Here is a 21,705-nt window from a genome sequence, read left to right as displayed (position 1 = left end):
AGGAGAAGGCCTGGCCAGAAGGGGATACGTGTACTGTGCCAAGGCTTCTAGAGCACAAACTCAGGGGGTTGGTGGCTTCCTCAAAATCCTCTATTATGAGGAACAGGGTCCTTTGCCAATGGAGGAGCCGAGCAAGGTCTGCCCAGTCTCAAGGTGTAGGAGATTAGCTGCTGCCGGGTGCATAGTTCCTCTTGGACACAGAGGATTGGATGTCCTTGTTCCTTGGAAGAAGCTGCCCTGGACGCCAGTAGTTTGGGTATCAAAGGCCATTCTGGAAGCACAGAGCCAATTTTAGGCTCTGAAAGTCTTGCTTCCTTTTCTGGCTTACAGGCTGGTTTCATGGTCTAAACCAAAGAGGAGGTCGAACGGCATGGATTTGTCAAGGACTTTGGCGATGATGGCTGGGAGGACATCTGGTCAGAAGCTTGGTGCCGACCATGGGCTTGTGGCAGACTGGAGGCCCAAGACTGGCCTGAGAGCTGAAGTTAGACCCTCTGGAAGACTGTGCTCAGCTTGGGAGTAGTGTTGAGAAGTTGGAGACGGCCCGTGTGTGCCTACTGCAGCCAACTTACATGCAGGATGCTGGTAGACAATGGCTCACTAATTTGGGTGTCAGACTGAGCTTTCCTCTAGCAAGAATACCCGAGCCTCCGCGCCAGAAGTCCCAGGCTGCCTGTGGTGTCCAGGAGCTGAGACTCATCTACTTGTGGCATCAAAGCGACAGCATCACACGCGTTAGCAGGGGGTCTTTATTAGGGCAGGCGAGGTACCCCAAACAGGAAGCCTCCTGATGTTCCAGGGACCAAGGTTATGGAGCTCTGTCCTAGCATTTTGCTCAAAACTGGCAGGAATGGAGTCCTATCCATCAGAGAAACATTCAAATTGAGGAATAACTGGAGCACTGTGGAGCGAGGCCGCGGGTGGGGCGGTAAAGGTTTTAGTTGTGGAGCCAATTGAGAGATGTGCAATGCTTGGAACTGGGGAGAATATATGACGATAGGTAGAACGAACGAGTGTAAAAGATCCGAACCGGCGTGCCACCACCATGTGGCATCAACCGAGAGCTTGAGGACACATCTGAACCCGGCAGTGGAGAGAACTAATGGAGCCGATGCCCCCGCACATACCGCAATCAGGAATCACTACACCCTGTGACTAATGTTTCAATCAGGGGTTTATAAAGGGCACTACTCACCCGTGAGGGACTTCAGGTGCTAGGGGGCGCAGCTCTTGATCAGTCGAAGAGCCAGGTCTGGAGGGCTTTCCTGAAAGTGTGCAGGGTTGGTGAGAGTGATTTTCACGGGGAGCTCGTTCCAGGTCTTGGATGCGATATCGGAGGAGGCTCTCCTGCCTGTTCTGTTCCTATGGATGCGGGCGACCTTTGCCAGGGTGAGGTTGGCAGAGTGGAGGTTCCTCATGGGTGCGTGGAAGGACACTCGAGGTATTTGTGTCCAATGTGGAGGGATTTGTAGGCGTGGGTGATGAGTTTGAAGGTGACCCTCTTCGACAGGAGCCAGTGGATGTCTCGTAAGTGTTGGGTCATGTGTTTGTGATGCAGTGTCCTGAGGACGAGTCTGGCTGTGGCGTGGGTGAAGCTCTTTCTACAGTCCGGGGATCCATTTGAAGGTCTTGAGGATGCGCAGTCAGTTGAAGCTAGTGGAGGAGACTGCGTTGATCTGGCGGTTCATAGAGAGGGAAGAGACGAGTATGATGCCAAGGTTTTGTGCATGGTCTGTAGGGGTGGGTGGATTCCCGAGGGCAGAGGGCCACCAGGTGTTATCCCAGGCAGAGTTGCAGGGTCTGAGGATGAGGACCTCGGTCTTCACCGAGTTGGGCTTCAAGGAGCTGTCTTTCATCCCTGCTGCCACGTTCTCTCTTCCTGGAAGTAGAGTCTGCGGTCTTCAGGATTCTTCCTGAGTGAGAGGATGAGCTGGGTGTCATCTGCGTAGGATACAATGCTGATCCCATGCGGTCTGATCGAGGCGAGAGGGGCCATGTAGATGCTGAAGAGCGTGGGGCTGAGCGAGGAGCCTTGGGGTACTCCGTAGTGGATATTGGTGGGTTTGGAGAGGACGGTAGTCTGATTCTCTGGGTTCTGCCAGAGAGAAAGGATCGGATCCAGTCAAGGGTAGCTCCTTGTATCCCAGCGTCATGAAGTGTGGCTGCAAGAGTGCGATGAGAAACTGTGTCGAAGGCTGCGAAGAGGTCTAGAAGGATGAGGGCTGCGGTAGTTCCTGGTCTACTTCCTAGATGAAACGTGCAGACATCCAACACACTAGATTTGCAGGTGTATGGCTAGCATGTGTATATAAAGCCATACATGCTACAAACCTACAGCTCCTAAGCAACACTGTAGGGTGGGAGGGGGACTTTGTGTTGGGTAAAAGACCAGGACGCTTCATGCTGGGGAAGAGAATTATCTAAAATCTTGCAATAAGAAGGCTAGTGGTAGTGTCCATTCACTATTCTTACATCTCCCACCCCTCCAAGAAGAAGCAAGAAACATTCACATTTGAGCATTTATTAACCGTCAATGGTACAAAAAACATTTTCCCAAAGATTCACATTTGGTCCTTCAGAGATGGACATTTAAGAGATAAGGTGCTAAGACTATCCATTAGTTGTCCTAGTTTACAAAAGTTACTAAGAGCTGAACTACTTTGCTTCCCAAAGACCTACACAAACGCTCACCCCTGGAGAGCTCCATGCAAGTCCCTAGAGAACCGAAGCCTGAGTGGGTTAGACCAGTGCTGGTGAAGGAGCCCTCTGCCTAGGTGCAGGCGGCTACAGGGTGCTTTGCCACCCAACACTTGGGAGTAAAGACTACTTCTAGTTGGGTACAAGGGGCAGGTGGGCAGTAGAAGTCCATCTTTAGAGGTGGCCAGCCCCCCACCAGTGATCATCTCTGACTGGGGATCACTGTTTGCCATTCCCGTTGATGGGGCGCGCCTTGCGGGCATCTGACTCCAGGAAGGCTTTGAGGTTGGGTCGTGCAGAGAGGCGCTCAACATATGCGTGGAGGAGAGGGAAGTCCTTCAGGCAATCTGGAGCGAGCACCAGGTGTGCGAGCAGGATGTCCAGGAGAACATAGTCCGCGTACGAGATCTAAGGGAGAGAGAAGGCAGAGTTAGAGGCAAGACCCTGGAAGAGATGGAGGTCAAACAACACAAGAGACGAGCCACTTACCTTGTTTCCAACAATGAACCCTTTCCCACTGTGATTCTTGGACAGGAGACACTCAAAGGGTTGAAGATCTTTAGGCAGGTTTTCAATGTACGGAGCCTTTCCATCCTCCTGGGGAGGGGGAAAAAAACAGACAGTCATCAAGATTTCTGGTCATTTAAAGACTGGGGTTGAATGGCAGTCGACATCTTCAAACCAACATTCCTTCCGATTGAGGCTCAGAGTGATGTCAAAGAAACGAGATCCCACAACACAACAACCCAATCTGATCAGACATACAAGAGCAGGTGGGAAAGAAGACTACCAAGGACCAGGGTTGGCTTGAGGGACCTTAACGACCAGGCGCCATTTTATAAGAGCCGAGTGCCAAGTCCCAGGAGCCAAGTGGACGGATGTGCCCCCTCCAAGGAGGGAGACCGCAGGCGGGAGAGGTGGTAGCGACACTCACGTAGTTCTGGTAGATCATCTTGGCGTACTTCATGCGCAGGTCTTCCACGCCATCAGAGACCATGTCCATGTTGGCGGCTTCATGGTTGTCCTTTCCGTAGAGATCTGGAGGAACAGGGTGTGAGCGGGTTAGACTTTGGAAAGAAGGGGGCCCTAAATAACCAATGAACTAGCTATACGTACGTAAAAAGAAACTTCAAGAAAAGGACTATAGCAAGTTAAATTAACCCCTCTACTGCGCCCACGATTTTGCGGAAGTGCGGCACTTCGCAAAACGGGCGGGCCGCGTCGGCCATTGGCCGATGGCAGCACCAGCGAGGTAGCGTTGCAGTCGGCCAATGGCTGATGGCAGCATGGAAGGGGTGAACATATGACTATACATTCTAGGTGTAATGCACAAACGTAACCACTTATTGTGATCTATGAACTGATCAATAATACACAGATTACTATAGAAATATAATTTATTTTACAAATTTCATTTCTCTTTTTTTTATTTAGTTGATATTAATTCATATATAGTGACATTAACAAAATCAATGTACAAAACTAGAATTTAGATAAAATGATCATATTAGCAACACATTTCCAAAATGGACAATAACTATACGGTAGATGTAGAGTTGGAGGCAATGCAGTAGATGTAAGCTACACACGTTTCGGCATTACTGCCTTCATCAGGAGACCTATTTCACTGAAAGTCAGTATATAGCAATTTGCTCAACAGGAAAAGCCATAACAGGTTTCCAGATAATGGATACAAAGATTAGTGCGGAAGGTTCTTAAAGGTCTCAAATTTCACATCCTGACGGGGTTTAGATGACTAACCCCAGCTGTAAAGAGATTTTGTGCCGATTGAAATTGCAATGATATTAGAATTAAGTTATTGACTGTTACAGGTCATCGTTATTATATATCTGGGCAAAAAGTTACGCAGATGGATGTCTGTCCGTATCAATGTGGGCAAACATTGAGACCTGAAGACTATTTACCACGGGATGCCTTGTGGTTTGAAGATCGTATCGGTAAAATGCCGCCTGGAAATGGCCAATAGATATCCCATAAGCTTTCAAATTAATTCCTCATGCGGCTCTGGCCGGATAGCGATGGTCTGCAGTTCACCTCAGGCACGGCCATAATTATGTCACACTCCGACATGGACCTTACGTGCATGTTCACAGGCTCTTTTCACACTCGCCACCAGACATGAGTCCTGAGGATGGAGTCGGCCGCTTCACCTACGCCCTCCCGCTCGATTCAAACAGGGCCTTTTCCTGCCGTTTTGCTAGTGCAGCAGAAGGATTCTGTTACAATTGGACGAAGGCGGTATGATGCGAGGCGCTTATTGGCTGCCCCTCCAAGACACCAAACCAGGCTCGTAGCTCTAACAGAATCCTTATAGGTCAATAGGTCTCGTTTTTTGGGACCTTACAAGTACTTAGTTATGCAGCACAATATCCTTGGTGCAACAATTAACTGTTGCATGGCTAAACCCTTATAAGGTCACAAAGGCGAGACCTATTGGCTATGCCAATGCTTGTTCTCCTGTGCACGCACTCCCTTCCCCTGCTGTCTCTGCACGCCCCGTCCTCCGCTGTGCATCCCTGCACCAAGTGTTACCTCCATCAACCCACTTCCTCTTTCCTCTCACTCCATTGCTCTCTCCCTTAAATCCCCTCTGTGCTCATTATCCTTTGTCCCTCTTCCCTTTCTCCTCTGCGGCTATCTCCCCCCCCCCCCCTCGCTTCCCTGGGACTTCTCTGCTCCTGGACAGCATCCTCAGAGGCTGACACTCAGTCTGGGGTCCCGGGAGAGGCTCTGACCTCAGTCTGGGGTCCCGGGAGAGGCTCTGACCTCAGTCTGGGGTCCCGGGAGAGGCTCTGACCTCAGTCTGGGGTCCCGGGAGAGGCTCTGACCTCAGTCTGGGGTCCCGGGAGAGGCTCTGACCTCAGTCTGGGGTCCCGGGAGAGGCTCTGACCTCAGTCTGGGGTCCCGGGAGAGGCTCTGACCTCAGTCTGGGGTCCTGGGAGAGGCTTTGACCTCAGTCTGGGGTCCTGGGAGAGGTTCGGCTGTAAAGTTCCACAAGTCTTGAATACTTTATTCTTTCTAGAAATGTAAAGATGAAGAGAAAGGCAGGAGGGAGCGCGTGCTCTTCAGACAGGTGCCCGTTTCAGGCTTCTGCTCCAGAGACCAGGTTTCCAGACATCACAACATTAAGGGGTAGTCGGCTAACCATGTAAAACAAGCATTGGCATAGCCAATAGGTCTCGCCTTTGGGACCTTATAAGTTTAGTCATGCAGCACAATATCCTTGGTGCAACAACTAATAAGGTCCCAAAGGCGAGCCCTATTGGCTATGCCAATGCTTGTTATATGTAGGTACAGGGAGAGAACAGATTGGCACAATCACAGGCTCTAGAACATACAGCAGTGATCCTTAGCAAGGAGCCGCCTTTCGAATACACTTCCTGTGCCCCCCCCCCCCCCCAGGTTAGGTGTCCCCTCTCCCCCCCCCCCCCCAGGTTAGGTGTCCCCTCTCCCCCCCCCCCCCCCCCCCCAGGTGAGGTGTCCCCTCTCCCAGCCCCCCCCAGGTGAGGTGTCCCCTCTCCCAGCCCCCACTCACCGTGGTTCCGCGCCAGGTATCGCAGGATGGCGTTGGACTGGTACAGCTCAAAGTCTCCATCTTTAAAGCCCGGCAGCTGCCCAAACACCTGTGGGGGGCAAGGACAGGGGGTGAAATGGAAAAAGCGCCCACACAGTCCACTTGAATGTTACCTACCCACGCTCCCTCCACTAGGAACACTGACCCCCTTCCCCTGGTCCTCTCCTTCACTCTGTCCTGCTCTGAGACTTCCAGGGACACCACCGTCTCTCTACATCTTCTGAACCCTCTGGTGGATTTTTTTAATCTGGTGTCAGAAAATAGTCTGTTTCTTATAACATCAGGTGCATTTGCAAAGCCCAAATTCATCCCAGGGTGTCTTGGAGCAGAGTAAGAGGTTACCCAGCTCAATGGTATTCATTTTATCGACCTCAGAAGGATAAAAGGCTGGGTGGACCTGCTGGGATTTGAACCTGTGACCATGGGGTGACAGGCCCCTACAGGGGACATTAGTCCACTAAGCCCTGAGCAGGCACACACAGGTGCTGGTTTCTTTGAGGTCTTGTGGATTTCTTCCACTTGTTCCTGAGCCTTGGCTCAGACCCCATGACTTCAGGGTGAGGGTTTGACCAATGAAAACTAAGGGTCTTAAAGGGGTTTGTAAATATCACATGTGAGCCCCCACCATATAATGCACCCCAGGGTCTCACGGAATGCTGAGCAAATCAATCATTCGCCCCCAGTCAGATTGGGTTGAATCCACCATTTTTCGCTCTCCACCCTAGTATGAACCCAGTCATAAGGAAATCAGTCTTGACCCTGTGCCCCCTGCGACAGTCCAGCCTGGATGGCCAGGCCGGGTCCTCCTGGACCGGAAGCAAGCATCCGAGGGCCACTTCCGCCAGAGTCTTCCGGGGAGGGGTTGAATGTGCCAAGGGGGGGCTCTTGGGATCCAGATGTGAACATCTTAGGACACTGAGTGCTTTAAACCTCTAGCGCCTCGCAGTGCCCCACAGCACCCTGGGAGCTTTGGAAGCCACGCCCAGAAGGAAGACTGAAGACGAGCTGAGGCCCAGGGGCCCCCACTCAAGCTGAGGCCCAGGGGACCCCACCCCCCCAAGCTGAGGCCCAGGGGCCCCCACCCCCCAAGCTGAGGCCCAGGGGCCCCACCCATGCTGGGGTTCTCTTGCTACCCCCAGGGGCGGCCTTAAGCATGTGCAAGCTGTGCACCTGCACAGGGCCGCCAAACCCCAGGGGCCACCACGCCAATATATATCCTTAATATAATAATCCTCTGAGGATGGATACATATTTGCGTGGCGGCCCCTGGCTGGGATTTGGCAGCCCCTGGCTCTGTTCCACCTTCCTGAGCTCCGGGCGCTCCGTCCCGCCTGGACCCCCTCTTCCGGGGCCCCCTACCTACGCTCCCTGCCCAGGGATGCTATGAGCCTAGAGCTGCCCCTGCAACCCCACTTGGGGGCTGAACCAGGTGTGGCGGCGCCAGCTGTGGTCCTCGACTGGCACAAGGCCCGTGTGGGGCCCCGCCTGTGCTCAGGGCAGTGAATTCAAACTGGCCCCAAATGGGATTGGGTTGCTCCAGGGTACCCTCGCCCCCCCTCACTCCCCGGTCCACTGGCCGACCCAAGTCCCACAAGGCACCGGCTCAGCGCCTCGAAGCGCGTCCCAGCGCCTTGGAGCCCCCTCCAGGCGCCTTCCAATCACCCTCGCCTCAGATACCGACTGCCAGCCCAACTTGCACTGCCGCACCCCTGAACCCCGGGTTCAGTCAGACTTACGCATTTCTTTTTGAGGTCTCCTTGGGTCCAGAGGTCAAAGGTCACGACGTCCTCCTTCCAGTCCTGCCCCTGGTCTGCCAGCAGCATGCGGGCCGCCTCCGCACGACCTGGAGAGGGCAAGAGGGGGCATTAGAGGGGCAATAAGCCATGGGGGGGGAATGACCCAAGGGGCAGCAAGCAAGGGCAAGAACTGGCATGAGGGGGGGCAAGAACCCGGGGCAGCTAATATTGAATTTTACACGCGTGTTCACTTATCTCGTTCTATGGACCCTCTGAAGCTGCACTGGTCCCTCCAGACTGGCTGACCCCCCCCCCCCCCCCTCTGCCCCTTGACCCCGATTGTCCCCCCCTCCAGTCTGGCAGACGCCCAATGTGTCCCCCCACCTCCATCCAGTCTGACATCCCCCCCCGTCCTTTGACCCAGATTGTTCCCCCCCCCCCCCTTTGTTTACCCCTGTTAATTAAATACCTCATTTGGTCCCTTGTGTTCTATGCTTGCTTTCCTACAGCGCTCCGACACCGGCGGGGGTCATGTGCGCGCTTTAAACCGGGCACCAGAAGAGGGCAAGAACTCAGTGGGCAAGAGTTGGCATGAGAGGGCGCAGTACTTTAAGTGGAAAAAAATAAGTGCAGGAACTCATTAAAATGAGCTAGAGGTGTGGCAAGTGGGTGGGGTTAGGGGCAGGGTGGCAAGTGGGTGGGGTTAGGGGCAGGGCTACGTGAAGATATGATCAGACATAATGACTTCTGTACCAGTTGCAGCACATCACACATGAGAAATGCATTTGTCGACAAAACAGTTTAACACAAAATGAAAAAACAAGCACACAGCCACATGCTGGTAAAATAAAATGACTAAAGATTTGGCTGCTGAAGAAGAGACAGTTTAAAAGAAATATGACGTTTTATGTCGGATCATGAAAGGTTGCAAAAACTTATTGTATTGGCCCTTTTTTTTAACAATTAAACTTTGAGATGTTGAGGAACAAAGAAAAGCTGTTTTGCTATGCTAAGCTTTGTTGTATTGTGCCATGCCAAGCTGTGCTGTGCCATGCCAAGCTGTGCTGTGCCATGCCAAGCTGTGCTGTGCCATGCCAAGCTGTGCTGTGCCATGCCAAGCTGTGCTGTGCCATGCCAAGCTGTGCTGTGCCATGCCAAGCTGTGCTGTGCCATGCCAAGCTGTGCTGTGCCATGCCAAGCTGTGCTGTGCCATGCCAAGCTGTGCCATGCCAAGCTGTGCTGTGCCATGCCAAGCTGTGCTGTGCCATGCCAAGCTGTGCTGTGCCATGCTAAGCTGTGCCAAGTTTAGTTGTGTGAGAGGGTGTGAAACACTGCCACGGATTGGAAGATACAGTTAATGTAAATACCCACATGTGTGTGTAGCTCCCACACAATCGTGTGAATGTATGACCTACATTCACAGACACACATCAGATTTTATTGCGTGTAATTACACACATGGTGGTCTGTGCGCTGTATGTCAGGGAACTGAAGTACCCATCAATAATGCAACGGGCGCAGGGGGACCCAGAGGTGTGAGGATTCTTCTGGTCAAAAGTGTGGCAGTACTTTATTATAAACACTGTGGCAAGGGAGTAGTTTATTTTGTTGCATGAGAGGGTCGATGCCACCCTTACTATGCCACTGCATTCTGGGCGCTATACAGGTGTCAGCAGCATGCGAGGTTTGCTCAAGTTCCGTCAAGAAACTTGAGCCTCTCCACAGGTTAACCTAAACGTGCACCCTATAGAGACAGACTGATGCAAGGGCGGGAATCCAGGAAGTGGAAACGGCAGCAGTCTCGCTGTAGAGAGTTCCCTCGGACCCCTTTAGCGAGTGCTCGGCCGGATGCAACCCAATGGTTCGCCATGTTTGCAGGTCAGAGGTGGCACACGTGTGCCACCTCTGACCTGCAAACTGTCACACACAGAATACAAACAGACGCCACAGAGACGCATCCAGCCAGCAGTGCACACATCGGAGTAGGAGCCGCGGCACCCTAAGGTGCAGTATCCTGCACCGATCCTTACAGATGCCGGGGCTGGGCACTGATCCCACAACATGCAGCGTGCGCGGAACTGCAGACTCCGGAGCTGCCAGATGTTCAGCATGCACCCAGCTGCAGCAAGTGGACGGACTCCAAACTCTCCCCAGTTACCTTGGTAGCCGCACACGGGACTTCAGGCACATCTTGCTGCTGGAGCAGCCCATATTCAGGCTCCGGTGCCCTCTGCGTGACCCCCGGGGCGCAGGCACATCTTGCTGCTGGAGCAGCCCATGTTCAGGCTCCAGTGCCCTCTGTGTGACCAGAGACGCAGGCACATCTTGCTGCTGGAGCAGCCCATGTTCAGGCTCCGGTGCCCTCTGCGTGACCCCCGGGGCGCAGGCACATCTTGCTGCTGGAGCAGCCCATGTCCAGGCTCCAGTGCCCTCTGCGTGACCCCCGGGGCGCAGGCACATCTTGCTGCTGGAGCAGCCCATGTTCAGGCTCCAGTGCCCTCTGCGTGACCCCCAGGGCGCAGGCACATCTTGCTGCTGGAGCAGCCCATGTTCAGGCTCCGGTGCCCTCTGCGTGACCCCCGGGACGCAGGCACATCTTGCTGCTGGAGCAGCCCATGTTCAGGCTCCAGTGCCCTTTGCGTGACCCCCGGGGCGCAGGCACATCTTGCTGCTGGAGCAGCCCATGTCCAGGCTCCAGTGCCCTCTGCGTGACCAGAGACGCAGGCACATCTTGCTGCTGGAGCAGCCCATGTCCAGGCTCCAGTGCCCTCTGCGTGACCCCCGGGACGCAGGCACATCTTGCTGCTGGAGCAGCCCATGTTCAGGCTCCAGTGACCTCTGTGTGACCCCCGGGGCGCAGGCACATCTTGCTGCTGGAGCAGCCCATGTTCAGGCTCCGGCGCCCTCTGCGTGACCAGAGACGCAGGCACATCTTGCTGCTGGAGCAGCCCATGTTCAGGAGGCTCCAGTGCCCTCTGCGTGACCCCCGGGGCGCAGGCACATCTTGCTGCTGGAGCAGCCCATGTTCAGGCTCCAGTGCCCTCTGCGTGACCCCCGGGCGCAGGCACATCTTGCTGCTGGAGCAGCCCATGTTCAGGCTCCAGTGCCCTTTGCGTGACCCCCGGGGCGCAGGCACATCTTGCTGCTGGAGCAGCCCATGTTCAGGAGGCTCCAGTGCCCTCTGCGTGACCAGAGACGCAGGCACATCTTGCTCCTGGAGCAGCCCATGTTCAGGCTCCAGTGCCCTCTGCGTGACCCCCAGGGCGCAGGCACATCTTGCTGCTGGAGCAGCCCATGTTCAGGCTCCAGTGCCCTCTGCGTGACCCCCGGGGCGCAGGCACATCTTGCTGCTGGAGCAGCCCATGTTCAGGCTCCGGTGCCCTCTGCGTGACCCCCGGGGCGCAGGCACATCTTGCTGCTGGAGCAGCCCATGTTCAGGCTCCAGTGCCCTCTGCGTGACCCCGGGACGCAGGCACATCTTGCTGCTGGAGCAGCCCATGTTCAGGCTCCGGCGCCCTCTGCGTGACCAGAGACGCAGGCACATCTTGCTGCTGGAGCAGCCCATGTCCAGGCTCCAGTGCCCTCTGCGTGACCCCCGGGGCGCAGGCACATCTTGCTGCTGGAGCAGCCCATGTTCAGGCTCCAGTGCCCTCTGCGTGACCAGAGACGCAGGCATATCTTGCTCCTGGAGCAGCCCATGTCCAGGCTCCAGTGCCCTCTGCGTGACCCCCGGGGCGCAGGCACATCTTGCTGCTGGAGCAGCCCATGTTCAGGCTCCGGTGCCCTCTGCGTGACCCCCGGGGCGCAGGCACATCTTGCTGCTGGAGCACCCCATGTTCAGGCTCCAGTGCCCTCTGCGTGACCCCCGGGGCGCAGGCACATCTTGCTGCTGGAGCAGCCCATGTTCAGGCTCCAGTGCCCTCTGCGTGACCCCCGGGGCGCAGGCACATCTTGCTGCTGGAGCAGCCCATGTTCAGGCTCCAGTGCCCTCTGCGTGACCCCGGGACGCAGGCACATCTTGCTGCTGGAGCAGCCCATGTTCAGGCTCCGGTGCCCTCTGCGTGACCCCCGGGGCGCAGGCACATCTTGCTGCTGGAGCAGCCCATGTTCAGGCTCCAGTGCCCTCTGCGTGACCCCCGGGGCGCAGGCACATCTTGCAGTGCCCTCTGCGTGACCCCCAGGGCGCAGGCACATCTTGCTGCTGGAGCAGCCCATGTTCAGGCTCCAGTGCCCTCTGCGTGACCCCCGGGGCGCAGGCACATCTTGCTGCTGGAGCAGCCCATGTTCAGGCTCCAGTGCCCTCTGCGTGACCCCCGGGGCGCAGGCACATCTTGCTGCTGGAGCAGTCCATGTTCAGGCTCCAGTGCCCTCTGCGTGACCCCCGGGGCGCAGGCACATCTTGCTGCTGGAGCAGCCCATGTTCAGGCTCCAGTGCCCTCTGCGTGACCAGAGACGCAGGCACATCTTGCTGCTGGAGCAGCCCATGTTCAGGCTCCAGTGCCCTCTGCGTGACCCCCGGGGCGCAGGCACACCTTGCTCCTGGAGCAGCCCATGTTCAGGCTCCAGTGCCCTCTGCGTGACCCCCGGGGCGCAGGCACATCTTGCTGCTGGAGCAGCCCATGTTCACGCTCCAGTGCCCTCTGCGTGACCAGAGACGCAGGCACATCTTGCTGCTGGAGCAGCCCATGTTCAGGCTCCAGTGCCCTCTGCGTGACCCCTGGGGCGCAGGCACATCTTGCTGCTGGAGCAGCCCATGTTCAGGCTCCAGTGCCCTCTGCGTGACCCCCGAGCCCATGTTCAGGCTCCAGTGCCCTCTGCGTGAGCCCCGGGGTGCACAGGTGGTGGCAGCGCCAGAACCGGCTCTGGCCACGTTCACACGAGCGCCTCTGGGAGCCCCATCTCATGCTGTCAGCGCTGACGCTGCAGATTACCGTACTCCTTGTAGGGCGAGCCCTCCCTCCCGGCAGAGGCAGGTACTGCAGCTCCTGCTGCTGCTGGCACAGGCAGCCAGTGATTACTTAAAGCCACAGCCCCTCGCTCACGAACGCCGCGGCATGCATTAGCTGACCCATGACCACTTACTCAAATATCATCTCCACGCCGCGCAGAGCCGGCCGCCGCGCATAATGGCAGCTCATTTTAAACATGTCTATGACGCCATTGATCCGACAGCACGCATTTGCACATGGAAAAACAACGTCACCGAGTTTAGATCAGAGCCTTCGCGCACGTGCGATCCACATAACATACATTCTTAATGTTTTCTGTGAAGAAACGGCTACACGTTGTTATGTGCAGCAGTTCCACAGATGTTTACACGAACACAGCCCCCGTGTTTTGTTAAGTGTGTAACGGCTCAACAAGGGGCAGCAGAGAAAAAGAACTTCTAATGTCCCGTTTCATGCAATCACTAAGGAAAACTGCATTAGAGGGGCCACTACACCAGCAAGTATGGTAACCCGGGTGCATGCTGCTAACAGCCTGCTGACAGGAGCCCACAGGTGGTTACCAGCGGAGACCGAACTCCACCTTTAGCCAACAAACATCTTCCTACTGTAAATGAGTCACAGATGTTGGGATTCTGGATTCCAGCCTCAGAGAGGGGGTTGCAGCCTCAGCTGATGCCCGGCCCCATGGGACTGAGTCACCGACCCCTCCTGCCTCTGCACACGTTTCTTTCCCGAGAAATGGAACTCAACGCTGTAGTTTTGTTTTCAGAGCCGGGCCCTCCTGGTTGCTTGCGGTCACTGTGCAAGCAGAAAAAAAAAAAAAAAAAAAAACTTGCGAGTGGTGCGCGCCTCCGCAAGCGGTGCACGTGGCACTGCGAGCATATGTCTTCCATTATCGTGGCCCTGACGGACGAGATTATTCAAGACCTATGGGCTTTGGTGCGCGTAACAGACACCAATAGGCCTTGGGCAGAGCTACGCGACCGCCCATGGCTTATTGCGTGTTCGGTTTTGAAAGTGCACGCAAAGGTCAATGAAAATGGACCTAGGAAACACGCACGAGCTGTGTGGAATTCCTAGGTCCATTTTCAAAACCCCAGGAAAAGGACTCTCGCTGCGCGACACTGCTGCGCAGTGTACGCTAGGCCCGAGACCTAAAAAAAGCGCAGTGATGGCGCTTTTACATGAGTACCACCAGCTCCTTAGAAGCCAGCCATAACAGCAAAACAGGAGGATATAGATATATTTAAAATACACACAAATTTGTGCTAAAATACCATTTCTGACCCCATTTATGAAATCAGAACTTAACAAATATGGTCATTTTGATCTGAAAAAGTGTCACTAACGTAACCTGTGGCCTCACTTCTTTACATTCCTTCTATGTTTTCTCTTTCCGGTACTCACTGCCCAAGGGCAGGGCTGTAAAGCCACTGCCCGGGGCAGTCTCTGTGATCAGGTAAGTGCCGCGATTAGTGCTGGAGGGCTCAGTGGGACAAGCTGGACTCTCCAGCAGCAACTCTGCAAAGGACGGCTACGCCACACCTTATGCACGTGCAAAGCTGGTCGGAGCCCCGCCCTGCCCTGGAGGAGCATCACCTGAGCCTGCCGTCCAACAGGGAACCGGTACTCACTGTCTACAGAGAAGTGCCGGTACTGCCGGCCAAAAAACACGGAAGTGCCGGGACTCCGTACCGGTGAGCACCGGCCCATTTAAAGCCCTGAGGGCGAGAACCAGGGGCAGATAGCAGAAGTGGTCTGAAGAGGAGGAGTGGACCCTTGAATCTACTGTCCCCCCCCCCCCCCCCGTGTCATCCACGGGTCAGGGGCCCCTCTTCTCGGGCCCCGGGCCACCTCCTAACCCTGGATGTAGTCGCTAGGGCCACCCACAGGTCCCCAGGGAGGGGCTTCTGCTTCCCAAGAACCAGACCCCGGAAAAGACACAGGACACCAGGGGCACCCTCAAAGGAGTCACCCCCCCCCACCAACAGGTGCCCCGCCCCCTCCTGGCTGGCAGCTGGGCCCCCCTCATACAACAGGGGAAACGAGCGGAAACGCCTGTGAACAGATGATATCCAGCTGCTTTAGACCGCCCACGTCCATGAAGGGGCGTGACCCCCCCCTCCCTCCCCCCCCCCGGAGGTCGGCACCAGAGTCAGACTCGCAAAAAATACAAGCCTGCTGAAGGGGCGGGGTCAGGGCTTCAAGTGGAGTGAAAAAAATGGGGTCTCCATAAGGGGCGTGGTCAATGTAACAAAGGGGCGTGGCTTAAAACATTTAAGCTACAAATCTGTGCTGAGCACAGTGCTGCCGCCCACAGCTTCGGATGGACCTACAGAAAGTACAGAACAAGGCCTTACGGATTGCAGCAGGTGCACCTATGTTCACACGAACAGCAGACCTCCACAGAGACTTAGGGATTGAGATGCTGGACGACCATCTCCTCAAACTCAACAGGAAATTCTACACAGGATTAGATCAAAAAGAAAACCCACTGATCAGGAAACTCGCAGACATCTCTACGAACCCATTTGACCGCTACCCGCGTCCCATTGAAGCGCTAACCTTGCGAAACTGAAACAGAAACGCAGCATCCAAAAACTCAGCACTGCTTGAAGGCAAACGCCGGCAGGTACACAAAACCCACCGCTGCCAGATGGCATGACAGCCTCGGCAAGCAACCAAAACTCAACACTATCAGAAGGAACTTGATGGACAAAGACAAGACCCCCTGAGGAAACATGCTGACAATTCTGCATACTCAATCGACCGCTACCCGCGGCCCATCACTGAGATGACCATGTGATGCAACCTCAACTGTGACAAAGCGTCACACATCAATAAGACAATCTAAACAGCGACTAAAAAATTCAAAATGATTGTGGAGTAATGAGGCTACTGCCTCGGTATCCAAAAACTCACCACTGTCAGAAGGAATCTGACAGACGAAAACAAGACAGCAGACGTGAGGCCGACTTGTATTTTGCTGTACATCCTTGCCCCCAGATTCAGGATACAAGTCAGCAGGACTATTGGCTTTGCCAGCGCTTGTTCATTGCATAAAATATACACGCTGCAACTCTGGCTTGGATATAAAAGCTTCCACTTCAAGCCCCGGTGGGCTGCGAGGCGCCTCGAGTCTGAGGCGCTTGTGAGCAGCGGCACGAGCTGCACAGGCCCCGGGGCAGGAGGCGCCTAGAGGCGGCGGGAGCTGCGTCCAGACACGCGCGCTCTGACGTCATACTCCCGAGTGCGTGGTTTCCAAGAAAAGGACTCAGTGGAGCGAGAACACGCGGTGCTGCCCCCCCACCCTGTGCTGCCCTTCCACCCGGTGCTGCCCCCCCCCTTCCACCCGGTGCTGCCCCCCCCCCTTCCACCCGGTGCTGCCCCCCCCCCTTCCACCCTGTGCTGCCCCCCCCCTTCCACCCTGTGCTCCCCCCCCCTTCCACCCTGTGCTGCCCCCCCCCTTCCACCCTGTGCTGCCCCCCCCTTCCCCCCGGTGCTGCCCCCCCCCTTCCCCCCGGTGCTGCCCCCCCCTTCCACCGGGTGCTGCCCCCCCCTTCCACCGGGTGCTGCCCCCCCCCCCTTCCACCCGGTGCTGCCCCCCCCCTTCCACCCTGTGCTGCCCCCCCCCTTCCACCCTGTGCTGCCCCCCCCCTTCCACCCTGTGCTGCCCCCCCCTTCCACCCTGTGCTGCCCCCCCCCTTCCACCCTGTGCTGCCCCCCCCCTTCCACCCTGTGCTGCCCCACCCCCCCCTTCCACCCTGTGCTGCCCCCCCCCTCCTCCCGGTGCTGCCCCCCCCACCCTGTGCTGCCCCCCTCAACCCCATGTCTGGTGCCCTCTTGTAACCTGCTCACGTCACTTCTCTTGTAACTCACTCTTTGCTCCTCTTACACTTTGTTTGCTTTCGATACCACTGCCTACGTCACGTAAAGTCGGCGCTTTATAAAACGCATAAAATAAATGAATACATTTAAAAAAGAGGCCCAGCTGGAGTCCACCCCCCCCCCTACACCCTCCCCCAGGGCCCCCCCTGCCCTCCCAGGGGCCCCTCGACGGGCCTCGAGGCGCTGCCCTCCCCTCCCAGGGGCCCCTCGACGGGCCTCGAGGCGCTGCACTCACCTCGCACGTTGAAGTAGATGAAGCTGTAGCTGTGCACTGGAAGAGAAGGAGAGAGAGAGTCACAAAGGAGCATTGGCAAAGACAACAGGCCGATGGGGGGGGGGGGCACAAAGGAGCATTGGCAAAGACAACAGGCTGGGGGGGGGGGCACAAAGGAGCATTGGCAAAGACAACAGGACAGGGGAGGCACAAAGGAGCATTGGCAAAGACAACAGGACGGGGAGGCACAAAGGAGCATTGGCAAAGACAACAGGACGGGGAGGCACAAAGGAGCATTGGCAAAGACAACAGGACGGGGAGGCACAAAGGAGCATTGGCAAAGACAACAGGACGGGGAGGCACAAAGGAGCATTGGCAAAGACAACAGGACGGGGGGGCACAAAGGAGCATTGGCAAAGACAACAGGCCGGGGGAGAGGGCACAAAGGAGCATTGGCAAAGACAACAGGCTGGGGGGGGGGCACAAAGGAGCATTGGCAAAGACAACAGGACAGGGGAGGCACAAAGGAGCATTGGCAAAGACAACAGGACGGGGGGCGGCACAAAGGAGCATTGGCAAAGACAACAGGACGGGGAGGCACAAAGGAGCATTGGCAAAGACAACAGGACGGGGAGGCACAAAGGAGCATTGGCAAAGACAACAGGACGGGGAGGCACAAAGGAGCATTGGCAAAGACAACAGGCTGGGGGGGGGCACAAAGGAGCATTGGCAAAGACAACAGGCTGGGGGGGGGCACAAAGGAGCATTGGCAAAGACAACAGGACAGGGGAGGCACAAAGGAGCATTGGCAAAGACAACAGGACGGGGAGGCACAAAGGAGCATTGGCAAAGACAACAGGACGGGGAGGCACAAAGGAGCATTGGCAAAGACAACAGGACGGGGAGGCACAAAGGAGCATTGGCAAAGACAACAGGACGGGGAGGCACAAAGGAGCATTGGCAAAGACAACAGGACGGGGGGGCACAAAGGAGCATTGGCAAAGACAACAGGCCGGGGGAGAGGGCACAAAGGAGCATTGGCAAAGACAACAGGCTGGGGGGGGGCACAAAGGAGCATTGGCAAAGACAACAGGACAGGGGAGGCACAAAGGAGCATTGGCAAAGACAACAGGACGGGGGGCGGCACAAAGGAGCATTGGCAAAGACAACAGGACGGGGGGCGGCACAAAGGAGCATTGGCAAAGACAACAGGACGGGGAGGCACAAAGGAGCATTGGCAAAGACAACAGGACGGGGAGGCACAAAGGAGCATTGGCAAAGACAACAGGCTGGGGGGGGGGCACAAAGGAGCATTGGCAAAGACAACAGGCTGGGGGGGGGCACAAAGGAGCATTGGCAAAGACAACAGGACAGGGGAGGCACAAAGGAGCATTGGCAAAGACAACAGGACGGGGAGGCACAAAGGAGCATTGGCAAAGACAACAGGACGGGGAGGCACAAAGGAGCATTGGCAAAGACAACAGGACGGGGAGGCACAAAGGAGCATTGGCAAAGACAACAGGACGGGGAGGCACAAAGGAGCATTGGCAAAGACAACAGGACGGGGGGGCACAAAGGAGCATTGCAAAGACAACAGGCCGGGGGAGAGGGCACAAAGGAGCATTGGCAAAGACAACAGGCCGAGGGGGGCACAAAGGAGCATTGGCAAAGACAACAGGACAGGGGGGCACAAAGGAGCATTGGCAAAGACAACAGGCCGGGGGAGAGGGCACAAAGGAGCATTGGCAAAGACAACAGGCCGATGGGGGGGGGGGGGCACAAAGGAGCATTGGCAAAGACAACAGGACAGGGGAGGCACAAAGGAGCATTGGCAAAGACAACAGGACGGGGAGGCACAAAGGAGCATTGGCAAAGACAACAGGACGGGGAGGCACAAAGGAGCATTGGCAAAGACAACAGGACGGGGAGGCACAAAGGAGCATTGGCAAAGACAACAGGACGGGGAGGCACAAAGGAGCATTGGCAAAGACAACAGGACGGGGAGGCACAAAGGAGCATTGGCAAAGACAACAGGACGGGGGCACAAAGGAGCATTGGCAAAGACAACAGGCCGGGGGAGAGGGCACAAAGGAGCATTGGCAAAGACAACAGGCCGGGGGAGAGGGCACAAAGGAGCATTGGCAAAGACAACAGGCCGAGGGGGGCACAAAGGAGCATTGGCAAAGACAACAGGACAGGGGGGCACAAAGGGAGCATTGGCAAAGACAACAGGCCGGGGGAGAGGGCACAAAGGAGCATTGGCAAAGACAACAGGCCGGGGGAGAGGGCACAAAGGAGCATTGGCAAAGACAACAGGCCGGGGGAGAGGGCACAAAGGAGCATTGGCAAAGACAACAGGCCGAGGGGGGCACAAAGGAGCATTGGCAAAGACAACAGGCGGGGGGGCTCAAAGGAGCATTGGCAAAGACAACGGGCGGGGGGGCTCAAAGGAGCATTGGCAAAGACAACAGGCGGGGGGGGGGCTCAAAGGAGCATTGGCAAAGACAACAGGCGGGGGGGGGGCTCGAAGGAGCATTGGCAAAGACAACAGGCGGGGGGGGGGCTCGAAGGAGCATTGGCAAAGACAACAGGCGGGGGGGGGCTCAAAGGAGCATTGGCAAAGACAACAGGCGGGGGGGGGCTCAAAGGAGCATTGGCAAAGACAACAGGCGGGGGGGGCTCAAAGGAGCATTGGCAAAGACAACAGGCCGAGGGGGGCACAAAGGAGCATTGGCAAAGACAACAGGACAGGGGGGCACAAAGGAGCATTGGCAAAGACAACAGGCCTGGCAAAGAAAGTACGAATACCAGGAGACAGCAGCGCACAGACCTTGCAGCGCTGAAAGGGAGGGGGGCGGGGGGCACGGGGCCAGGGTTGCTGCACCCCCGCGGAGGGGCGCTACATTGCATGGCTGTCCTTCCATGCAGCGCATACATACATTCCCTGAGCATTAAAGCGCTGGTTGGGGTCTGACCGGGTCCGGCAGGCACTGGCCGAGGGGCCGGAGCTGCAGCTCGAGGCCCGTTTATAGGCACTGGGGGGGGGGGGGGGGTCGAAGGGTCATTTGAATCCACATTACAGAGGCGAATGTAGCGCCAACCCTGGAGAGGGTGGAATAAAGGTGAGGGGTCCGACACCCCGAGATGAGAGCTCATCGGTCAAGTTGGTTAACACCCCCCCCCCCGTACTGGGGGCTCTCAGAGGTCACCGGGTTATCTGCCCCACTCCAACCCCCTCCCGGGGAGACTGGGGGTGCCCCTGAACTTCGAGGAGGGACGGACATGAAGAAAGGGACAACTACTCGTCAACAGGGGGACCCGATCCTGGTGCGGCCGCAGACTCACTGTTGCTCCTGGGCGTCTCTAGGCTGCTGCTGAGACTGCTGCTGAGGCCGGCGGGGCTGGGGCGGACACTTCTGCGGCTGCACCTGTGGACTGGACACGGAGAAGACCAGAGGAGCCGGTAACATGCTACGGGGTTTCCTTTTATAAGCCTCAGGGGGTCACATGACCAGTGCTGAGTCATTCCAAGCAACGCCCCCCCCCTCCTTAAAGGGAGAGGGGCCACGTGTGCACCCCGGCTGTGCACTGACACTGTGCACGCAGAGCGCCGAGCGTGCCACCCGGGCTGTACACTGACCCAATGTTATACATGACGTGTCGTGTGCCCCCCCCCCCCCATGCACCTGTGGGCAGTGCCCCAGCCCTGGGCATCAGACGACGGACTGGACTCCGCCTTGAGTTACAGGCTGTGCACTGACAGTGCACGCAGACTCTGCTCTGTGACTGACCGTTCACCTGGTCCGTGCACTGAGCCCATGCACGGAGACTGTGCACTGAGCCCATGCACGGAGACTGTGCACTGAGCCCATGCACAGAGACTGTGCACTGAGTCCATGCACGGAGACTTTGCACTCAGCTCATGTACGGAGACTGTGCACTGAGCTCATGCACGGAGACTGTGCACTGAGCCCATGCACGGAGACTGTGCACTGAGCCCACGCACGGAGACTGTGCACTGAACCCATGCACGGAGACTGCGCACTGAGCTCATGTACAGAGACTGTGCACTGAGTCCATGCACGGAGACTGTGCACTGAGCTCATGCACGGAGACTGTGCACTGAGTCCATGCACGGAGACTGTGCACTGAGTCCATGCACGGAGACTTTGCACTGAGCTCATGTACGGAGACTGTGCACTGAGTCCATGCACGGAGACTGTGCACTGAGCTCATGCACGGAGACTGTGCACTGAGCCCATGCACGGAGACTGTGCACTGAGCCCACGCACGGAGACTGTGCACTGAACCCATGCACGGAGACTGCGCACTGAGCACATGCACGGAGAACATGCACTGAGTCCATGCATGGAGACCTGTGCACTGAGCCCACGCACGGAGACTGTGCTAGTGCATGTAGACTGTGCACTGAGCCCATGCACGGAGACTGTGCACTGAGCCCACGCACGGAGACTGTGCTAGTGCATGTAGACTGTGCACTGAGCCCATGCACGGAGACTGTGCACTGAGCCCATGCATGGCGTCTGTGTACTGAGCCCATGCACGGACACTGTGCTAGTGTATGCAGACAGTGCACTGAGCCCATGCACGGAGACTGTGCACTGA

General features: G+C 56.6%; 1 protein-coding gene across 1 annotated transcript; it reads right to left on the bottom strand.

Moving 5' to 3' along the window:
• Nucleotides 1–2,505: 2,505 nt before the first annotated feature.
• On the bottom strand, nucleotides 2,506–20,620 carry LOC144810476 (glutathione S-transferase P 1-like). The gene is made up of 7 exons (XM_078673790.1): nucleotides 20,425–20,620; nucleotides 17,101–17,136; nucleotides 8,029–8,135; nucleotides 6,254–6,341; nucleotides 3,632–3,735; nucleotides 3,187–3,294; nucleotides 2,506–3,105 (listed from the first exon to the last, which is right to left on the bottom strand). The coding sequence occupies exons 1-7, from the start codon at nucleotides 20,603–20,605 to the stop codon at nucleotides 2,917–2,919; spliced, it is 813 nt and encodes a 270-aa protein (XP_078529916.1). The 5' UTR covers nucleotides 20,606–20,620; the 3' UTR covers nucleotides 2,506–2,916.
• Nucleotides 20,621–21,705: the final 1,085 nt, after the last annotated feature.

The sequence above is a fragment of the Lissotriton helveticus genome, chromosome 1_1 (assembly GCF_964261635.1).
Source record: "Lissotriton helveticus chromosome 1_1, aLisHel1.1, whole genome shotgun sequence".
Classification (NCBI taxonomy): Eukaryota; Metazoa; Chordata; class Amphibia; order Caudata; family Salamandridae; genus Lissotriton; species Lissotriton helveticus.
Note: the sequence above shows the minus strand (reverse complement) of the source record. Positions and strands in the feature narration are given on the sequence as shown.